The sequence below is a fragment of the Aedes albopictus genome, chromosome 1, assembly GCF_035046485.1.
Source record: "Aedes albopictus strain Foshan chromosome 1, AalbF5, whole genome shotgun sequence".
Lineage (NCBI taxonomy): Eukaryota > Metazoa > Arthropoda > Insecta > Diptera > Culicidae > Aedes > Aedes albopictus.
The window spans coordinates 50,520,106-50,541,721 of record NC_085136.1 but is presented as its reverse complement, the minus strand read 5'-3'; the positions used below and the strand labels follow the sequence as shown (position 1 = coordinate 50,541,721).

The window sequence follows — 21,616 nt, the reverse complement described above, 5'->3', positions numbered from 1 at the left end:
AACGCATCGGGTGGATACCAGGTTGAGTGTTTGAGGTATTGCCAGCTGCGGACGGACGTGTACGCCAAGCCATGATGGTACAGACTGCTGTAAGTGCTCCTACAAGAAAACCAATATCGAAACTGGCGGTCTTAGAGGTATCATCGGATGCTCCAACCGAAGACGAAGTAAGATCCACCAGGGGGAGAGGATGTTGCGAAACTGGCAACCCCGCCAGGATGAAAAACGGAATGAACAGGAGAATGTTACGAGAAACGTCAAGAGTAGATTGCCAAACGTGTATCAATGCTATGACGATGTGGTTTTGGTGTATGACACAAATTTAGTATATTTACGATATATTATATTTCGAATTGAGCAGAATTTCCAATTTACAAATAGAATAGTGGCAGGTGCGCTCAGTGATTATGAAGTTGCGGTCGTATTATTGAATTACACATGAATTATTTGCATTTTAGGTCTTACATACTGACCGCCCAAAAACCTATAGTTCATAATCAGAATTCTAGAAATTACAGTTATTCTATTCGATTCAAGAAGTGAGCAAACTCCTCTTATTATCTTAAATAATTGCAAATAATAATAACCTATTCATTTATAGATCGTAAGGTTGTTTAGGCGAAGGCACATTCATTGTTGAGAATAACAGTTGAATCACATTTACGCACTGAAATTGTAAGTGATAGTTTAGTTTTCTTCACAAGGTCTTTACTCATGAATAAATATTTTTATTTAGGCTTGTAGCTGATGCTAGCAAGATTCAGCGTTCAATTAATAATTCCGCAACATAGTTAGTGGAAGGGTAAACTTCAAGGATACGTTTGGTAAACGTTCAGGCGCACAAAATATTATTTGGTTATGAGGAACTTCTTCCTTTATTCCCTTTGAGATTCCTTCTGGGGCTTCATGTGATTTCTTCCGGGGTTTCTCAAGTAGCTCCGGGAGCCCCCCAGGAATTCCATCCGAGATTCTCATAATAGTCTCTTTTGGGATGGCTTGAAAATTTTTTTGGACTCTCAGAACGATTTTTGTTTAAAGATAAAATGTTTTTTTTTTTAAATTCCTCTAGGGTTTTTTTTTTTGAGATTGCATCTGGAATCCCTGTTTGGATCCTTTCAGCAATATCACCCGTATTATTATCAGAATTCCTTCAGGAGTTCTTTCGGGGATTCCTTTAGGAGTTCCTTCAGCGGCTTCTTCCAAAATTTCATCAGGGATTCCTTCCAAGAATTCCATGCGAGACTCCTCTCGGAGTTCTTCTGGGATTTCATCAAGAATTCTTTTTTAGACCCTTCAGGAATCCTCGAAGAACTTCTTTCAGTATTCCTCCAAAAAACTTCTCCTGGATTCCTCTAGGAATTTATACCGTTTATTTTTAAGTACTTCTGAGATTGCTTCAAGATGTCCTTCCGGGTTTCCTAGATAAATTTCACCGGAAATTCCTTCTGGGATTCCCCCAGGAACTACTTCAGGAACTATTCCGGGAACTTCCTCAGAGATTCCAGCAGTAATCACAGAAGTCATTCCTAAGGAAATCCCGTAAAAAATCTGTGGGAGAATCCCGGCAGTTCTTCCTGTAGTAATCCTGGCTAGAGCTCCTGAAGGAACCCACACGGAATCTCGCAGTGAATCTCGCAAGAAACTCCTGCAGACAACCCAGGGGGAACTTTAAAAGGAATCCTAAATAAAACACCGGATGAATATCAACAAGAACTGCTGGGAATCCCGAGCAAAAGAAAATAACAAGAGAATAACACATCACGTTATTTATCTTAAATACTACCATACCTTGATATGCCCTTCATTAGGTGGTAATAAGAGGCAAAATAACAAAAACGAATATCAAAATTTTGTATAAATAACACCTACAGTATGACCCATAAAAAAATGCGACAGTTTTCAAAGTCATCGTTCCCCTACTTCGAACTGATTAACCTCGCATGTATCTATTGGATAGTATAGTAGAGCCACTAATCTTATAATGGCAAATGAACATAGACTGATTCCATGCAAATACCTTCGGAAATATAACGTTGAACATATGGATGTCGAAATCGTCCACGCGCCAGAGGCCGTTTTTTAAGGATATAATTTTCTTTCAATTGCTTTCAATCACATTCAATCAAATTTTATTTTCAAAATAGTACTTTTATGGCTGGATAAGGTCTTCAGGAGTTGGTTGGTTCGTCGGACAAGCACGAAAAAAATATTACCTTATAAATTAAGAGACATTTTGTGAAAATTGAATTATTTGACAAATGATAATTTTTAGAAAATATTATGTTTTAAGCATGAAATTGTTTTTAAGTACATAGTATTTGTACCTATCATAAAGGTAGGTATATATGCCTTCATCGACAAAAAAATGTTTTGAAAAATGTTCTAACAGTGTTAAGTTTTTTATTAATTTATCTTAAATACGGTTTTTAATATGTAGCACCTTTTTTAGTTTTTGTTTCCTAAACATTTTCAAAAAAAAAAATTTAAAATATTTTTCAAACATGGGCGTATTAAAGAGTACATATTTCTTCATGGTTTCCATGTGTTTAAAAGTTTTTATTATAGTTCATTTTGCTATGAAAATTATAGGAAAACTTGATTTTATTTAGAAATTGTTAACAATTCTAGGGATACCTTATACCTTATACGTAACCAATGAATATTTTGACAAAAATTTTAGAGATCCTGTATGACAATGACCTCCTTATTGTATCCTAATTCAAAAAAGTTTAATTCATTGGGATTATTTCATTAAAAATCATCAAATACTGAAAAAAATGGAATGTCGCATTTTTTATGGGTCATACTGTAGAAAATAACAAGTCTTGTTATTTCAATAATGAATGCATACCTGAAATTTCAAGTGCTGTATTTGTTATCCCAAAGTTATTGAATAACAAACTAATAATATTTCTTGTTATTTAATGTTTCATTTGTTCGATGACATCATGATGTAATAGCAAATCTTGTTCCTTGATTATTTTCACTGCTAAACCGACAAATACTACATCAATACCAAAGTCTGCTCAAATACCTTCAATTGTTATTTTAATGTTCTCATAACATTTCGTAGAATAACGCAGCAATAACAATGCAAGGTATTAGAGCACATGTTGCTCTTCGCATGGTATTTGTAAGGTATGCCCTTCTGCTCGGGATACCAGAATAATTTTCTGGATGAGCCCTATTGCTGCCTGGTTTCCAGAAGGTCGATTTATGCTACCATATCTAGGCACCATTCACCTATCGTAATGATCAAATCACATTCAGGAACGGTTTTAGGAGTTTAGGAGGGCCATTTCACCCCACCTTAGCATTTTGGACTTTATTCCTCCACTCCAGTGAATCGGGTCGCTGCGTTGGACGATTCTCATCGAGAATCATCAGCCAAATGACCACAAGTGTATCGGAAGTAGGATTTAATCCCTGGCATGCAAGGATGTACCGAAAAATCATTCGGAAGCTCTGCAGCATTCACATATTGGTCACTGAAACTAGTATTTAATGCTAAACACGATTGTATGGTTGACTCTCTTGGTTAACGGCTACGTAGTCTTGGGATTAAAAAAAACTAGAATTTAAGAAAATATGTTTACCGACGTTTTACTTTTCCCATGAGCTTGGGTATGCACACATCTCACTTCTTATTTTTTCCCATTAACATTTTGAGCATAAGTTAAAAAGAAAATCGTGTTAAGTACTGTTCCTTTGTATTCCACTAAGAACTGACAGATAGGTATTTCGACCTCAACTGTAAGGTCGTCTTCAGTGTCTTCTACTTGACTCGACTTTGAGCATGCCAGGAACTCAATTGGATGTCTATTTTTTTTTTACCAAACACCTTGTTACCAACACTGATTCATAATCTCTGCAACCGTTCAATTTGAGCATCTCTCGTACGTGACCAAACAGCACCCCGTTCAAACAAACTAAGAACTAATTTATCACTCCGACTATCATCAAAAGCACATATATGGCACCTTACTGGCTCCACTTGCAGCAAACAATTCCGCTTATGTTTATCGACTTAACAACGGTATCATCACCTTCCGTGAAACACAATTAGCACCTACCTACTGCTCTTGACCCTGACTGTGGTGACAGTACCGATGATGCTGATGATGATTATGCAAACCCCCATCAGACGACGCATTACCAGCAGCTGTCGCCACTACTACTGCTGCTTCTGCCGCCGTGTCTCTCTGCTTCAAACTGACCACCCCGTCCGTACTCAAAATGGTGTCCATCGTACGCAGCGATTGCCGCTGCTTCCGCCTGCTGCTGTACTTTCGGAGCAGGGCAGCCGTCCCACCTACTCCACCGCCTCCACCACCACCACCACCACTGTCACAACCGCTGGCCACGTACAGTCCGCACATGGCGCTACTATTTCGACGGTTTCGCCGCAGGCCGCCGCCGTCGTGACCCGAGGCTCGCGAGCACGGCCGAAAGCACCGGAACAGATTGAGGAACGCCTTCCGGAAGCCACCGCTCATGAAGCAGTAGGTGATGGGGTTGCAGCACGACGACGAGTACGCCAACAGCTGGAAGAAGCTGATGGCCGTGTAGCCCAGGTTGTGGTAGACGGTGCTCGGCCAGAACAGGGCCATCGTGTTGATCACGTACAGCGGCGTCCAGCAGATGAAAAACTCCAGCACCACCACGAACAGCATTTTGATGATGCGTTTTTTGTTCGTTAGGCTCTTCTCCATGTTGGACCTGTGGGAGGGAAATGGGGGAAAGAAATTCTATATCAGCTCTTAATTGAATTGGGTGCAAAATCCATTAGTGTGTATGTGAAAGTAACTTTCGAACGCTAGATTTAATTTATTAGGATATTGGGGAGGAACGTATTGAAGATTTTCTACGCAACCCGAGCAGTGGAGAATATCAAATTAATAACTACGAAATAACATAACCTGTTTTTATATCTTGTTTGATTATTATTTAATTAACAAGGCATAGCAAAACAAAACAAAATTTTTTTGGACAATCTCATTTTGTTATGAACAAGCTATTGATATACATTCACTTAATTACTTATCAATAACATGTTTTGTTGAAAGTACGAGTTTTGTTATGGTTCACTATTGATCAACTTATCAACAATAGCACAACAGTAACAAGTCTTGAGAACAAAGCATCATTTCGATAATAATGATCTGTCCTTTTGTTTTGTTCTATTTTTTACTCAGTTAGGAAGAAAATTTCTGAACGAATCCTCTGAAAATTCCTTAAATAATATTCGAAAAAACACTTGGAAGTTTTGGAGTAGCCCCTCGATACCCTGGGAAGTCTTCAAAACAACTTCTGGCACAATTTTCTTAGAAATTCCAGAAGTAATTCTTCTGAGCAATTATTAGCATTCTTGGTAAAATATTTTAAAAAACTCCAAGAGAATTCGTAGGAAAAAAACTTCTGTTGAAATTATCAAAAAAAATTCAGAGAAATCTTAAGATGAAATTCGGGACAAACAATCACGGGAAATTGTGAAGAAATCCTTGAAGGGATTTTGTTCATAACTCTGGAGGAATTTCTAGTGGAGTCTTTGAAAATCTGTGAATGATTCCGTGGAAGAACTCTCGGAGAAATTTCAGGAAGTTTTTTCTTTTACATTCTCTTAGAATGAATAAGAAACTGAATATAGTATTTTCCGATCATTTAAAGTATTGTTACTCATGTTATTGGTGGGTTTGAGAGACAAAGTATCACAATTTACTTAGTTATAATTTTGATATCAAAACAAATTTTGATTTCCGATTATTATCAATAACAAATTAAGGTGAAACTGGAAGCATTTCCTCATTTTCTCGGTTTTTGATGTTTTATTAACCCTTATGTGGCCAACAGGGTACCCGGGTACCTTTTTGAAGTTTATTTGTCGAAAAATATATGTTTTCTTCATAGTAGAGATCTGAAACTCGGTGACATCTCATAAAATGGGGACATGTAGTTACCAAGTGGAAAAAAAGTCTGAGTTGGCGAGGGGGAGCGCGGGGAGGGGCCTTTGAATTTTTTTACCCTTAAACAGGCCGACAAGGGTACCCGGGTACCCGCAAATTGAAATGCGCATAATTCTGTTAATTTTCAACCGATTTTGAATTTCTTGGCACCAATCGATTCAGTAACTCATGTATTTACGGATAGTGAACGAAATTGACCATTTGGACCCGCATGATTCCCGGGAAATCCGGATTTCTAGGGATATGTCCTGAAACAAGATAGTACCAGGGGATTTCAGCACACTTCCTACAATATGAACATGTATTTATTCGGGAATCACTCAGAATATTATTTCTAGCCACCTTAGGTTATCCGTTGGGTTTCCTATAAAGTGGCCCATTTGAGACAGACTCCCCGTGGGATTCCATGGGTTCCCGTGGTTCACCATGGAACCGTAAATGGCCATTTCTTGATTTCGGCAGAACCCCAGCAATATGGGTATCAAACTTCATGAAATTGCTTACGGATTGCATTTTTGACTACTTGAGGACTATCTGGTAATTTTACCTTGGAGTGGCCATTCCGGAACAGATTCCCCTGGGGAAGCGGATGTGGTCATTTAGTGATTTCGGTAGAACCCCAGCAATATGGGTATCAATCTTCATGAAATTGCCTACGGATTGCATTTTTGACTACTTGAGCACTATCCGGTGGCCATTCCGGAACAGATTCCCCTGGGGAAGCGGATGTGGTCATTTAGTGATTTCGGTAGAACCCCAGCAATATGGATATCGAACTTCATGAAATTGCCTACGGAAAGCATTTGTGACTATTCGATGATTCTCCTGTGATTCTACCTTGGAGTGGCCATTCCGGGACAGGTTCACCGGGGGAACGGATGTGGCCATTTAGTGATTTCGGTAGAACCCCAGCAATATGGATATCAAACTTCATGAAATTGTCTACGGATTGCATTTTTGACTACTTGAGGACTATCCGGTGATTTTACCTTGGAGTGACCATTCCAGAACAGGTTCCCCGGGTGAAGCAGATGTGTTCATTTAGTGATTTCAGTAGAACCCCAGCAATATTGGGTCAAGCTTCATGAAACTACATACGGAAAGCATTTTGGACTACTTGAGGACTATCCGGTGATTTTACCTTGGAGTGGCCATTCCTGGACAGGTTTCCCGGGGATGCAAATGTGGCCATTTAGTGATTTCGGTAGAACCCCAGCAATGTGGGTATAAAACTCCATGAAATTACCTAGGGCATAGTTTCCCAAACTTGGCTCTCGCGACCAATCTATCGTCATCCCCCTTTTCGCAGAATAATCTAAGCGTGGCCGCAAGCGGTTGGGAGGTCGCGAAACGAAGGTCGGGAAGCTTTGGCCTAGGGAATGTATTTTTGACATTTTGAGGAACATCCGGTAATGTTGTGGTTGGGGTGGCCGTTTTGGAACAGGGTCCACTGGGGAAGCGGATGTGGCCATTTGCTGATTTAGGTAGATCGCCAGCAATATGGGCATCAAACTTTATGAAGTTGCCTACGGAAAGCACTTTTGTCAATTTGAGGACTGGCCGGTGATGTTAGGATTGGGGTGGCCATTCTGGAACAGGTTCCCCCGGGGGCATTTCAGCAGAACCTTAGCAATATAGGCACCAGACATTATCAAATTACCTACGGAAAGTTTATTTTTACTTTTTGAGATTGGTTGAGGTTGGACTGGCCATTCCGGAACAGGTTCCTCAGGGGAACGGATGTGGACATTTAATTATTTTTGCGGAACGCCAGCAATATGGATATGAAACTTCATGAAATTAGCTATTGAAAGCATTTTTGACTATTGGATGACTTTCTTTTGATTTTACCTTAGAATGGCCATTTCATAACAGGTTCCCCGAGGGAGCGAAAGCGGTCATTTAGTGATTTAGGTAGAACCTCGGCAATATCGGTATCAAACTACATGAAATTACCTAGTGAATGCATTTTTGACTTTTTCAGTACCATCTGGTGTTGTTGGGATTAGGGTGGCCTCTCTGGAACAGGTTCCCTCAGTGAACGAATGTAGCCATTTACTGATTTCAGCAGAAGCCCTGAAATATGGGCGCCAGACTTCATCAAATTGCTAACGGAAAGCATGTTTGACTATTTGATGACTCTCTTGGGATTTTACCTTAGAATGACCATTTCATAACAGGTTTCCCGGGAGAGCAACAATGAACCAGAACCTACGTTTCATGAAGTATTGGTATCAATCTTCATTATACATACTACCTACGGAAAGCAATCATCATAAATACCTGTTTCAGAATTACCACCTTAGATACCCTATCGCTAGATAGTATCAAAACAGTCAAAAGAGCTCTCCGAAGGTTATTTCAAGTAGTATGATACATACTAATACTGAAAGGGTTCTGCCAATCTGTATGTGACCACATCTTCTTCTTTGAGGAACCTGTTCCAAAATGGCCATCTCAGAGTAACCTTATCGGATAGTCCTCAAATAGTCAGACATGGATTCCATTTGTAATTTCATGAAGTTTGACACCAATATTGCTGGAGTTTTACCAAATTCAAAACATGGTCACACCCGCTCCCCACGGAAACTTCCTCTGAATGGCCACCCTACGGTAAGATCACCGGATTTCCTCAAAAAGTGAGGAATGTTCTCCGATGGATGTTTGATGCCGAAATTGATGGGGTTCCGCCAATATCTGAATTTTACCACATCTGCTCCCTTGGCGAACATATTTTAGAATGACAATACCAATCTCTACATCACCGGAAGGTCTTCAAAAAGTCGAAAATGCTTTTCGTAGGTAATTTCATGAAGTTTTATACCCATATTGCTGGGGTTCTACCGAAACCACTAAATAGCCTCATTTGCTTCCCCGAGGAACCTGTCTCGGAACGGCCACTCCAAAGTAAAATCACCGGATAGTCCTCATGAAGTTTGATACCCATATTGCTGGGGTTCTACCGAAATCACTAAATGGTCACATTCGTTCCTCCGGTGAACCTGTCCTGGAATGGCCACTCCAAGGTAGAATCACAGGAGAATCATCGAATAGTCACAAATGCTTTCCGTAGGTAATTTCATGAAGCTTGACCCCATATTGCTGGGGTTCAACCGAAATCACTAAATGGTCACATCCGCTTCCCCTGGGAAATCTGTTCCGGAATGGTCACTCCAAAGTAAAATTACCGGATAGTCCTCAAGTAGTCAAAAATGCAATCCGTAGGCAATATCATGAAGTTTGATACCCATATTGCTAGGGTTCTACCGAAATCACTAAATGGTCACATCCGCTTCCCCTGGGGAACCTGTTCCGGAATGGCCACTCCAATGTAGAATCACCGGATAGTCCTCAAGTAGTCAAAAATGCAATCCGTAGGCAATTTCATGAAGTTTGATACCCATATTGCTGGGGTTCTACCGAAATCACTAAATGGCCACATCCGCTTCCCCAGGGGAATCTGTTCCGGAATGGTCACTCCAAGGTAAAATTACCGGATAATCCTCAAGTATTCAAAAATGCAATCCGTAGGAAATTTCATGAAGTTTGATACCCATATTGCTGGGGTTCTACCGAAATCAAGAAATGGCCACATCCGCTCCCCCAGGGGAATCTGTTCCGGAATGGTCACTCCAAGGTAAAATTACCGGATAATCCTCAAGTAGTCAAAAATGCAATCCGTAAGAAATTTCATGAAGTTTGATACCCATATTGCTGAGGTTCTACCGAAATCACTAAATGGTCACATCCGCTTCCCCTGGGGAACCTGTTCCGGAATGGCCACTCCAATGTAGAATCACCGGATAGTCCTCAAGTAGTCAAAAATGCAATCCGTAGGCAATTTCATGAAGTTTGATAGCCATATTGCTGGGGTTCTACCGAAATCACTAAATGGCCACATCCGCTTCCCCAGGGGAATCTGTTCCGGAATGGTCACTCCAAGGTAAAATTACCGGATAATCCTCAAGTATTCAAAAATGCAATCCGTAGGAAATTTCATGAAGTTTGATACCCATATTGCTGGGGTTCTACCGAAATCACTAAATGACCACATCCGCTTCCCAGGGGAATCTGTTCCGGAATGGCCACTTCAAGGTAAAATTACCGGATAATCCTCAAGTAGTCCAAAATGCAATCCGTAGGAAATTTCATGAAGTTTGATACCCATATTGCTGGGGTTCTACCGAAATCACTAAATGGGCACATCCGCTTCCCCAGGGGAATCTGTTCCGGAATGGCCACTCCAAGGTAAAATTACCGGATAGTCCTCAAGTAGTCAAAAATGCAATCCGTAGGCAATTTCATGAAGTTTGATACCCATATTGCTGGGGTTCTGCCGAAATCAAGAAATGGCCATTTACGGTTCCATGGTGAACCACGGGATCCCATGGAATCCCACGGGGAGTCTGTCTCAAATGGGCCACTTTATAGGAAACCCAACGGATAACTGTGAGGTGGCTAGAAATAATATTCTGAGTGATTTCCGAATAAATACGTGTACATATTGTAGGAAGTGTGCTGAAATCCCCTGGTACTATCTTGTTTCAGGACATATCCCTAGAAATCCGGATTTCCCGGGAACCATACGGGTCCAAATGGTCAATTTCGTTCACTATCCGTAAATACATGTGTTACTGATTCGATTGGTGCCAAGAAACTCAAAATCGGTTGGAAGTTAACGAAATTATGCGCGTTCCAATTTGTGGGTACCCGGGTACCCTTGTCGGCCTGTTTAGGGTGTTTTTTTTGTCGGACACACAACGGTTAAATAACGATGCAATATTTTGAAAATCGGTTTTCGTGCACATGTAGAGTATGGATCAAGTTATCTTCTGATTTTTTTTGAGGAGATTGATTGATTTATCTTTATTTGAGAGACTTTCAGCCCTTGGCTGGTTCGTCTCTCTTTTTTTTTTGATTGATTGATTCTTTTTTTTTTTTTGAGGAGGAAAATGTTTTCCATTTTTGCAGAAACATTTTTTTTGTGAAATTTTGTTCAAAAATGGTTTCTGCAAAAACGAAAAACATTTTCCACTACGAAAAAAAAAAAACAGAAGATACCTTGATCTATACTCCTGCATGTGCACGAAAACCGATTTTGAAAATATTGCTTCGTTATTTAATAAAAAAATCAAAAACCAAAAAGTGAGGAAATGCTTCCAGTTTCGTCTTAATATCAAAAATTGTTATTAAAATATTTTCAAATTTCAATGTTATTAAGCTGTTATTGAAACTAACAAAACAAGTTATGAAAATGGTTTTCCAAGAACTTTTTTTTTGTTATGATATTTGTTATTTTGCCGCTTATGACAGACAAGTTTACAACATAATATGTTATGTTAATAACTTAAAAATAATCAATTCTATTATTCAGTTATTTCACCCAAATAACACAGCTCCTTATGCTATTGTTATTCCCTTCTGCTCAGGAAGGAATCTATAAGACACCCTTGAATGTTATTCAGTCGGAATTCGTCATACACGGTGTCACCAACATTACGCCCACCGCAATTTCTCTGTTGTCTTTCATCGAATTCAGTTGATTTTTTGGAAGGTAATTAGCTTACTACATACAGGTACTCTTCGATATAACGTACAAAAAACAAAAATGAAAAACATGGGTTTTCACGAAAAACTCATTTCGTTTTTTGTGCTTCGATATAAAGTACACAAAATTTTTTCCCAAATTGCGCTCATTTTGGGTAACAAGGCTTGTTCGGACCAGTTCTTGAAATAAAATTTCCACAGCAGTGTACTTTGTTACAACAGCTTGAAACTAAAATGTATTCTATTAATTACCAATTACAAAACTTATAATAATTTCCGACTTACATTTTATAGTGCGTTTCACCCCTTTCTCCTTTTCAGGTTGCGTTTCGCTGCACGGGACTCGCTTTGGAATCACTACAAATTATTATGAATAAATATCAACTAATTCAAAGCTTTTATTTACTTACAGCTATCTTCCGAAATACCTCACTCAAACACCGTATTCAAATTAACTATTAGAGCTACTTTTTTACTCTCCACTTCAACTTGGAATTAGTTTTGAGCTGCAAATCACAGTTAGCACAAGAATTCAATTTCTACTATTTGCAATGGCTACTATACGATACTGTTTACAAACTCTTCTTATTTATATTTACATTTATGCTCGTCCTGCCTAAATTCAGCCACCAAATTTTCACCTACCTTTCCTGCACCTAGTCGTCACAGCAGGGCGCTCGCTGCTGACGGGTTTTCGATGCTGGGTGGTGCGCACAAGGCTAATACTGCAACACAGCATTGATTTGAGTGATTTCGTAGATTATCTGGTGGTTATTACTGGAAACAATGAAAATTTTCAATGGTGTACGTTATATCGAAGCAAAATGTACGTTATATCGAATTCTCTATATCGAGGGTACGCTATATCGTGGGTACGTTATATCGATGAATACCTGTATTTATATGCCGCAAATGATGATGGTGATCCGACTGGAAGTTTCTAACAAAAATGTAACATCTTTCTAACTAATCCTGATATTTATAACTTATTATTGCGTTATACTTCTGTTAGAAACATTTGGTGTACATAAGTATTATACCACAATTAAATCATATTATGTTATAAAATCTGATTATAACTCATTGTAATATACTTAAGTTTCGATTCTTTGGCATTGAAATAGCATTTTTGTATCAAACTATGATAGAAACTAGTTATTTTGAAGCTAAGATTTATATCACGTTTTGTTATAATTTTGATCTGTTCATAACACAATCTATATAGGGTGACGAAGGGTATTATCGGCAGGTTTGTTCTCTTCGCCATGGGAGGTTTTTGTGGGCCGAATTATCTGAAATTTGGGTCACGGAAAAATAATGCACTGAACGAAAGTTACTTGAGCGAATCCGTTTGAAGTGCATACCTCATAGTTACTAGCTGTCCCGGCAAACGCCGTACTGCCTGCCTACTGTGTTTTTTGTCATACAGCTCCTTAAAGAAGTCCCCCGAAAATTGATCTGTATGGGAGCCCCTCATTCCAGAGATTGGAGGAGTCTCACACTATGCTAAAAATCTTCCCTGGCCCCAAAAGTACCCACATACAAATTTTCATGTCGATCGGTTTAGTACTTTCTGAATACATAAGGGTCAGACAGATAAACAGACAGACAGACAGAAACTCAATTATATATATAGATTTTACTAAAATTAGCTACTTATAGCAGCACTACTGATACGTTGACCCTATAAATATCTTTCAATTTGTGCCCAAAGAATACATTTATGACAAGTTTTATGGCGGTAAGCTCCACAGCGTATTAGACGCCAATCTCGTATTATCCTCGATTTCCTTTCCGGTAATATCGTTGATTTTAATCCGAGATTTACCTTTAGTTCGCCGATTTCGGCGCACTAAAAATAAATCTCGCTGGATTTATAAAAAAAATGTGCCTGGAATTTTCCCAGGCTTCTTTCAGAAATTTTCTCTGAAATTCTTTGAGGAATTTTCCACGAAACTTCATCAGACATTTCTTCAGTTCACTGTACTATTTTCTCTAGGATTTCCGTTAGGAATTTCAGATGGAATTCTCTCAGGAATTTTCCCAGGAATTCTTCCACGATTTTTTTACAAAAAAAATGTTCCATCAATTTCCTCATGATTGCTCTAGGATTTTGTTCCAGGAACTCCACTAGAAATTTTCCAAGGATTTTCTTCATAAGATTCCCCAATTTTCCTCCAAGAATTTTTTCATATTTTTCCCAGGAACTCTTTAGGAAGTACTCCATAAATTTCCCCAGACATTCTTCCAAGAGTTCCACAGAGATTCCGTCGGGATTCCTCCAGGAAATCCGTTGGGATTCCTCCAGTAATTCTGTCGGGATTCCTACAGGAATGTTGTCGTGATTCCTCCAGGAATTTCGTCAGGATTCCTCCAGGAATTCCGTCGGGATTCCTCCTGGTCTGTCGGGATTCCTCCAGGAATTCCGTCGGAATTCCTCCAGGAATTCCTTCGGGATTCCTCCAGGAATTCCTTCGGGATTCCTCCAGGAATTCCTTCGGGATTCCTCCAGGAATTCCTTCGGGATTCCTCCAGGAATTCCTTCGGGATTCCTCCAGGAATTCCTTCGGGATTCCTCCAGGAATTCCTTCGGGATTCCTCCAGGAATTCCTTCGGGATTCCTCCAGGAATTCCTTCGGGATTCCTCCAGGAATTCCTTCGGGATTCCTCCAGGAATTCCTTCGGGATTCCTCCAGGAATTCCTTCGGGATTCCTCCAGGAATTCCTTCGGGATTCCTCCAGGAATTCCTTCGGGATTCCTTCAGGAATTCCTTCGGGATTCCTCCAGGAATTCCTTCGGGAATCTCCAGGAATTCCTTCGGGATTCCTCCAGGAAATCCTTCGGGATTCCTCCAGGAATTCTTTGGGGATTCCTATAGGAATTCCTTGGGGATTCCTCCAGGAATTCCTTCTGGATTCCTCCAGGAGTTCTTTCGGGATTCCTCCAGGAATTCTTTCGGAAATTTCCCAGAAATTCCTCCGGGAATTACCTAGAAATTGCTCCGGGAAATTCCCAAAAATTCCTCCGGGAATTTCCCAGAAATCCCTCCGGGAACTTCCCAAAAAATCCTCCGGGAATTTCCCAGAAATTCCTCCGGGAATTTCCCAGAAATTCCTCCGGGAATTTCCCAGAAATTCCTCCGGGAATTTCCCAGAAATTCCTCCGGGAATTTCCCAGAAATTCCTCCGGGAATTTCCCAGAAATTCCTCCGGGAATTTCCCAGAAATTCCTCCGGGAATTTCCCAGAAATTCCTCCGGGAATTTCCCAGAAATTCCTCCGGGAATTTCCCAGAAATTCCTCCGGGAATTTCCCAGAAATTCCTCCGGGAAATTCCCAGAAATTCCTCCGGGAATTTCCCAGAAATTCCTCCGGGAATTTCCCAGAAATTCCTCCGGGAATTTCCCAGAAATTCCTCCGGGAATTTCCCAGAAATTCCTCCGGGAATTTCCCAGAAATTCCTCCGGGAATTTCCCAGAAATTCCTCCGGGAATTTCCCAGAAATTCCTCCGGGAATTTCCCAGAAATTCCTCCGGGAATTTCCCAGAAATTCCGCCGGGAAATTCCCAGAAATTCCTCCGGGAATTTCCCAGAAATTCCTCCGGGAATTTCCCAGAAATTCCTCCGGGAATTTCCCAGAAATTCCTCCGGGAGTTTCCCAGAAATTCCTCCGGGAGTTTCCCAGAAATTCCTCCGGGAGTTTCCCAGAAATTCCTCCGGGAGTTTCCCAGAAATTCCTCCGGGAATTTCCCAGAAATTCCTCCGGGAATTTCCCAGAAATTCCTCCGGGAATTTCCCAGAAATTCCTCCGGGAATTTCCCAGAAATTCCTCCGGGAATTTTCCAGAAATTCCTCCGGGAATTTCCCAGAAATTCCTCCGGGAATTTCCCAGAAATTCCTCCGGGAATTTCCCAGAAATTCCTCCGGGAATTTCCCAGAAATTCCTCCGGGAATTTCCCAGAAATTCCTCCGGGAATTTCCCAGAAATTCCTCCGGGAATTTCCCAGAAATTCCTCCGGGAATTTCCCAGAAATTCCTCCGGGAATTTGCCCAGAAATTCCTCCGGGAATTTCCCAGAAATTCCTCCGGGAATTTCCCAGAAATTCCTCCGGGAATTTCCCAGAAATTCCTCCGGGAATTTCCCAGAAATTCCTCCGGGAATTTCCCAGAAATTCCTCCGGGAATTTCCCAGAAATTCCTCCGGGAATTTCCCAGAAATTCCTCCGGGAATTTCCCAGAAATTCCTCCGGGAATTTCCCAGAAATTCCTCCGGGAGTTTCCCAGAAATTCCTCCGGGAATTTCCCAGAAATTCCTCCGGGAATTTCCCAGAAATTCCTCCGGGAATTTCCCAGAAATTCCTCCGGGAATTTCCCAGAAATTCCTCCGGGAATTTCCCAGAAATTCCTCCGGGAATTTCCCAGAAATTCCTCCGGGAATTTCCCTGAAATTCCTCCGGGAATTTCCCAGAAATTCCTCCGGGAATTTCCCAGAAATTCCTCCGGGAATTTCCCAGAAATTCCTCCGGGAATTTCCCAGAAATTCCTCCGGGAATTTCCCAGAAATTCCTCCGGGAATTTCCCAGAAATTCCTCCGGGAATTTCCCTGAAATTCCTCCGGGAATTTCCCAGAAATTCCTCCGGGAATTTCCCAGAAATTCCTCCGGGAATTTCCCAGAAATTCCTCCGGGAATTTCCCAGAAATTCCTCCGGGAATTTCCCAGAAATTCCTCCGGGAATTTCCCAGAAATTCCTCCGGGAATTTCCCAAAAATTCCTCCGGGAATTTCCCAGAAATTCCTTCGGGAACTTCCCAAAAATTCCTCCGGGAATTTCCCAGAAATTCCTCCGGGAATTTCCCAGAAATTCCTCCGGGAATTTCCCAGAAATTCCTCCGGGAATTTCCCAGAAATTCCTCCGGGAATTTCCCAGAAATTCCTCCGGGAATTTCCCAGAAATTCCTCCGGGAATTTCCCAGAAATTCCTCCGGGAATTTCCCAGAAATTCCTCCGGGAATTTCCCAGAAATTCCTCCGGGAATTTCCCAGAAATTCCTCCGGGAATTTCCCAGAAATTCCTCCGGGAATTTCCCAGAAATTCCTCCGGGAATTTCCCAGAAATTCCTCCGGGAATTTCCCAGAAATTCCTCCGGGAATTTCCCAGAAATTCCTCCGGGAATTTCCCAGAAATTCCTCCGGGAATTTCCCAGAAATTCCTCCGGGAATTTCCCAAAAATTCCTCCGGGAATTTCCCAGAAATTCCTCCGGGAATTTCCCAGAAATTCCTCCGGGAATTTCCCAGAAATTCCTCCGGGAATTTCCCAGAAATTCCTCCGGGAATTTCCCAGAAATTCCTCCGGGAATTTCCCAGAAATTCCTCCGGGAATTTCCCAGAAATTCCTCCGGGAATTTCCCAGAAATTCCTCCGGGAATTTCCCAGAAATTCCTCCGGGAATTTCCCAGAAATTCCTCCGGGAATTTCCCAGAAATTCCTCCGGGAATTTCCCAGAAATTCCTCCGGGAATTTCCCAGAAATTCCTCCGGGAATTTCCCAGAAATTCCTCCGGGAATTTCCCAGAAATTCCTCCGGGAATTTCCCAGAAATTCCTCCGGGAATTTCCCAGAAATTCCTCCGGGAATTTCCCAGAAATTCCTCCGGGAATTTCCCAGAAATTCCTCCGGGAATTTCCCAGAAATTCCTCCGGGAATTTCCCAGAAATTCCTCCGGGAATTTCCCAGAAATTCCTCCGGGAATTTCCCAGAAATTCCTCCGGGAATTTCCCAGAAATTCCTCCGGGAATTTCCCAGAAATTCTTCCGTGAATTTTCCAGAAATTCTTCCGTGAATTTTCCAGAAATTCTTCCGGGAATTTCCCAGAAATTCCTCCGGGAATTTTAAAGAAATTCTTCCGGGAATTTCCCAGAAATTCCTCCGGGAATTTCCCAGAAATTCCTCCGGGAATTTCCCAGAAATTCCTCCGGGAATTTCCTAGAAATTCCTCCGGGAATTTCCGAGAAATTCCTCCTTGGATTTCCGAGAAATTTCTCCAGGAATTCCCCAGAAATTCCTCCGGGAATTTCCCAGAAATTCCTCCGGGAACTTCCCAGAAATTCCTCCGGGAATTTTCCAGAAATTCCTCCGGGAATTTCCCAGAAATTCCTCCGGGAATTTCCCTGAAATTCCTCCGGGAATTTTCCAGAAATTCTTCCGGGAATTTCCTAGAAATCCCTCCGGGAATTTCCCAGAAATTCCTCCGGGAATTTCCCAGAAATTCCTCCGGGAATTTCCCAGAAATTCCTCCGGGAATTTCCCAGAAATTCCTCCGGGAATTAGCTTAGCTTAGCTTAGCTTAGCTTAGCTTAGACTGACTGCACATATCTATGGTTGCTACTCCGTGATTGACCCGAACCAATGACAGTTGCGCAATGAATCAACTGAATAATTGACTGGAAGTGGTCAACATTCTCACTGTGCACGCTACGGAGATTCTCTTTTACAGTACAATAACGGCACCGGCCACGTCCTTGCAGTCAGGTTGGGAGAGGGAAGGAATATTAGTACCAACCTTTGTTAAGTGAAGGACCGCGTTTACCGCTGCGACTCCACCAAAGGCTGCAGGAAGGAGTGTTTGTTATTAGGGAAGGTATCGTTGGGTCAGGATTCACTTTGATAAGTAATATGACATTTTGATGTTTGTTCGCCATGCTGGCCGCCGTGACATTGTTCGCTTTACGCGGAAAGCAGACAATCGAACACTCGCGTTGAGTGATCGCTCAATATTTACCACACCCGACGTGTCCGAATAAGCACCCGATCTCCCCATTGTTCGCTTCACGCGGGAAGCAAACAAAAGATCACTGACGTCAAGTGATCGCTCAATATTTACTACAACCGACGTGTCCGAACAAGCTCACGATGTCGCCATTGTTCGCTTCACGCGGGAAGCAAACAATAGACCACTCGCGTCAAGTGATCGCTCAATATTTACCACAACCGACGTGTCCGACAAGTACACAATCTGTCCATTGTTCGCTTTACGCGGGAAACAAACAATAGATCACTCAAGTCAAGTGATCGCTCAATACAAACTATCACCTATGGTATAAAATTGAATTAATATAATAATTTATATAGAATCAATAGAAAGAGAATAACAAGGAACAAACTCACCGGATAATCGCCTGCCACACGGTGTGTTGAAACACGATTATTATCGAAGTTGCATGAACCTAAAATCTTTTTTCGTTATAAGTTAGCCTCAACTGTGTAGAAAAAGATTCTGGGGCGTAGAAAATCTTTCATCGGGGAAAATTGAAATACAATGGATTTTAGTATTTTACCATATTTCCATATAAAGCTAGTGTTACGCAAAAACAGTTAAGTCAATCTTCTCTTTGAAATACACCTTTCCAATAATTAATTTGAACATTAATAGAGTGAAACAAATGTAGAACATTTTACAACGAATTATAAGTTGTTTAAGGCGTTCGTTCTATATGACCAGCCCACTAGAGTCTGCCAAATTTAATATATCAGAATAGCACATAAATTCAATGCCCTCTATGTGAAGGTTCTGCCTCTTATCTCTTGTTGAATTTCACTTACAACAAACTGCTAATGCATCATCCTTAAGTATAGACGTGATATATTGAATGCAAGTTCGATAACAATCGTATTTTAGCACAAAAATTCAAAATAACAAATATTGAACAAACAAGAAATACAACGAATCATCTCATGTAGGCAGTAATTTATGCTGTAATTGGCGTTTGCTGATGGAATATTGAGGAACGGATGAGATCTAAGACTACGTCAGCGTGTGTTGATGTGAAACATACCTAGAAGAGCGGGACAATTAATGTTGCCTTGAAGAAGATCTCCAACAAAATAAACTTTGACCACATTGCGTCTCGCACTGAAAGGTCCAAATTAATAAGCTGACAGAGGCTTTTATAGCTTGTCAATGTTAGCGGATTCCTCCACCTGAGATAACGTAGCGCAAAACGAATATATTTACGCTGTACTCTTTCAATGCGGAGAATTTCATTGTTGTAATAAGAAGTCCAGACAACAACCGAGTATTCCAAGATGGGGAGCACTATATTACAATTTTTATTTTTGTGTTGAATGTGCTATTTTAACTTCTAAACATGTTGCTATGTTTAATGTACATTTATTGTGCTCTGGAGTAAAAGAGCACCGTGGGATCTGAGCAATCTCATTTTGATGGCCTACATTCAGGTCATTTCGGGTAAAAATCAACTATCAAATAAGTGCATCTTCCCTAACAGGAACATCAAGATGTTAACGTCTCGTATTGAAACCTGAATCAGAATGCCCCTTAGGATTAGAAATTCCTAGGCAAAACTGAAGTTATGAAAGCAATTAATGCTGCGAACAAAAGGCAATCTGCTAGAGAAAATACGAATACAGGATTGACTGATGGAACAACAACATTTATGAAACCTCGTCATCCTGTCATCAGAAATTATTATCCACTAGGGTAACAAAGCAAAAATGTTCTGTGTTGTGTTTGTCCATATGTGATGTCCTAATTTATTATGCATTTGTAAGGTTCCACTACAATGTCATATTTTAATGTGTATTTGTAGTGCTTCATTATTTTATCGTAAAAATTATTGAACAATATAGCGACTTCAAGCTGTAGATGTCCTTAAACTTCTTGGCGAGGGCGAGGCGAAAGAGGAAGCCAAGCTGTGACGATGCCTTGACCATGACATAAGTGACACGGTCTTTGAATGGCAGTTTTGTGTCAAACAGAACTCCGAGATCCTTGACTGTTGATTCGGGCTTTTTGCGGCCGAATGATACAGAGCATTTCGATATATTTAGTGATATCCGATTTGACGAGCACCATGCAGCAAAGGTTTTAAGCTGTTGCTGCAGAAAAGCTGCATCGGGACGCTCCCTAATCGTGAAATACAACTGCAGGTCGTGAGCATATGAAAGTTTCATGCATTTAAGGATAATGTTAACGTCATTCATATACAGCTGGGGAAGAAACGATCCAAGATGACTGCCTATCAGAACGCTGGACTATACTGTGAACGGTGAAGAGACGTCACCAATTTTGTCACAGACATACTGCGTCTGTTTTTATGTGATTGAAGCCACATGAGGAGCTCCTTTTTCATAGCCACTTTATCGAATTTGACCAGTGTGATTTTATGATTCATTTTATCGAAGGTGGCAGAAATTTATGCTTGCAACAATTGTAAGATAATAACAGGTCAAACATAAATTTAATCATTTAAATTCAAACATAATTATAGAAAACAATTTCATGTTTTGAAATTGCCATGAACAATGAAATAAAAATAAAACAAGGACGCGCAAATGGCAAGGATGATTACAGGCAATTTCAAGGCATACAATAATTTAATTTTATTATTAAAATTGTATGTTCTCTTTTTAGGGCTGCCACACCAAACAAGGTACATATATATCAATATAATTCACATCACAATACATAAAAGAACATTGATGCTGTCTTGGCGTCGCGTTTAGAAGTCAGGCTTCTGGTATCGTTGACTCAGAATCGAATATTATTATAAGTTTCATCAGGAAAAACTAACGTTGCCATTTAGAAGGGAAATTGGGCCGTTGGAACTACGGGTAATGTCTGAAAATTCACAAGTCACGTCTATACTTTAGGACGATGTATTGTCATTGTCAGAGTTTGTTATGAGTAAAATTCAGCAAGAGATAATAGGCAGAACCTTCACATAGAGGGCATTGAATTTATGTGCTATTCTGATATATGAAATATGGCAGACTCTAGTGGGCTGGTCACATAGAACGAACGCCTTAAACAACTTATAATTCGTTGTAAAATGTTCTACATTTGTTTCACTCTATGGATGTTCAAATTAATTATTGAAAAGGTGTTTTTCAAAGAGAAGATTGACTTAACTGTTTTTGCGTAACACTAGCTTTATATGAAAAAAAAATGATAAAATACTAAAATTCATTTTGTTTCAATTTTCCCCGATGAAAGATTTTCTACGCCCCAGAATCATTTTCTACACGGTTGAGGCTAACTTATAACGAAAAAAGATTTTAGGTTCATGCAACTTCGATAATAATCGTGTT

General features: G+C 40.5%; 1 protein-coding gene across 1 annotated transcript in view; it reads right to left on the bottom strand.

Moving 5' to 3' along the window:
• Positions 1 to 3,450: 3,450 nt before the first annotated feature.
• LOC115256648 (tyramine receptor Ser-2-like) overlaps positions 3,451 to 21,616 on the bottom strand; it is a 253,969-nt gene continuing 235,803 nt past the window's right edge. Inside the window, exon 5 of the mRNA XM_062844529.1 lies at positions 3,451 to 4,719. Coding sequence (XP_062700513.1) covers positions 4,074 to 4,719 — 646 coding nt within the window. The 3' untranslated portion in view covers positions 3,451 to 4,073. The remainder of the gene's footprint in view (positions 4,720 to 21,616) is intronic.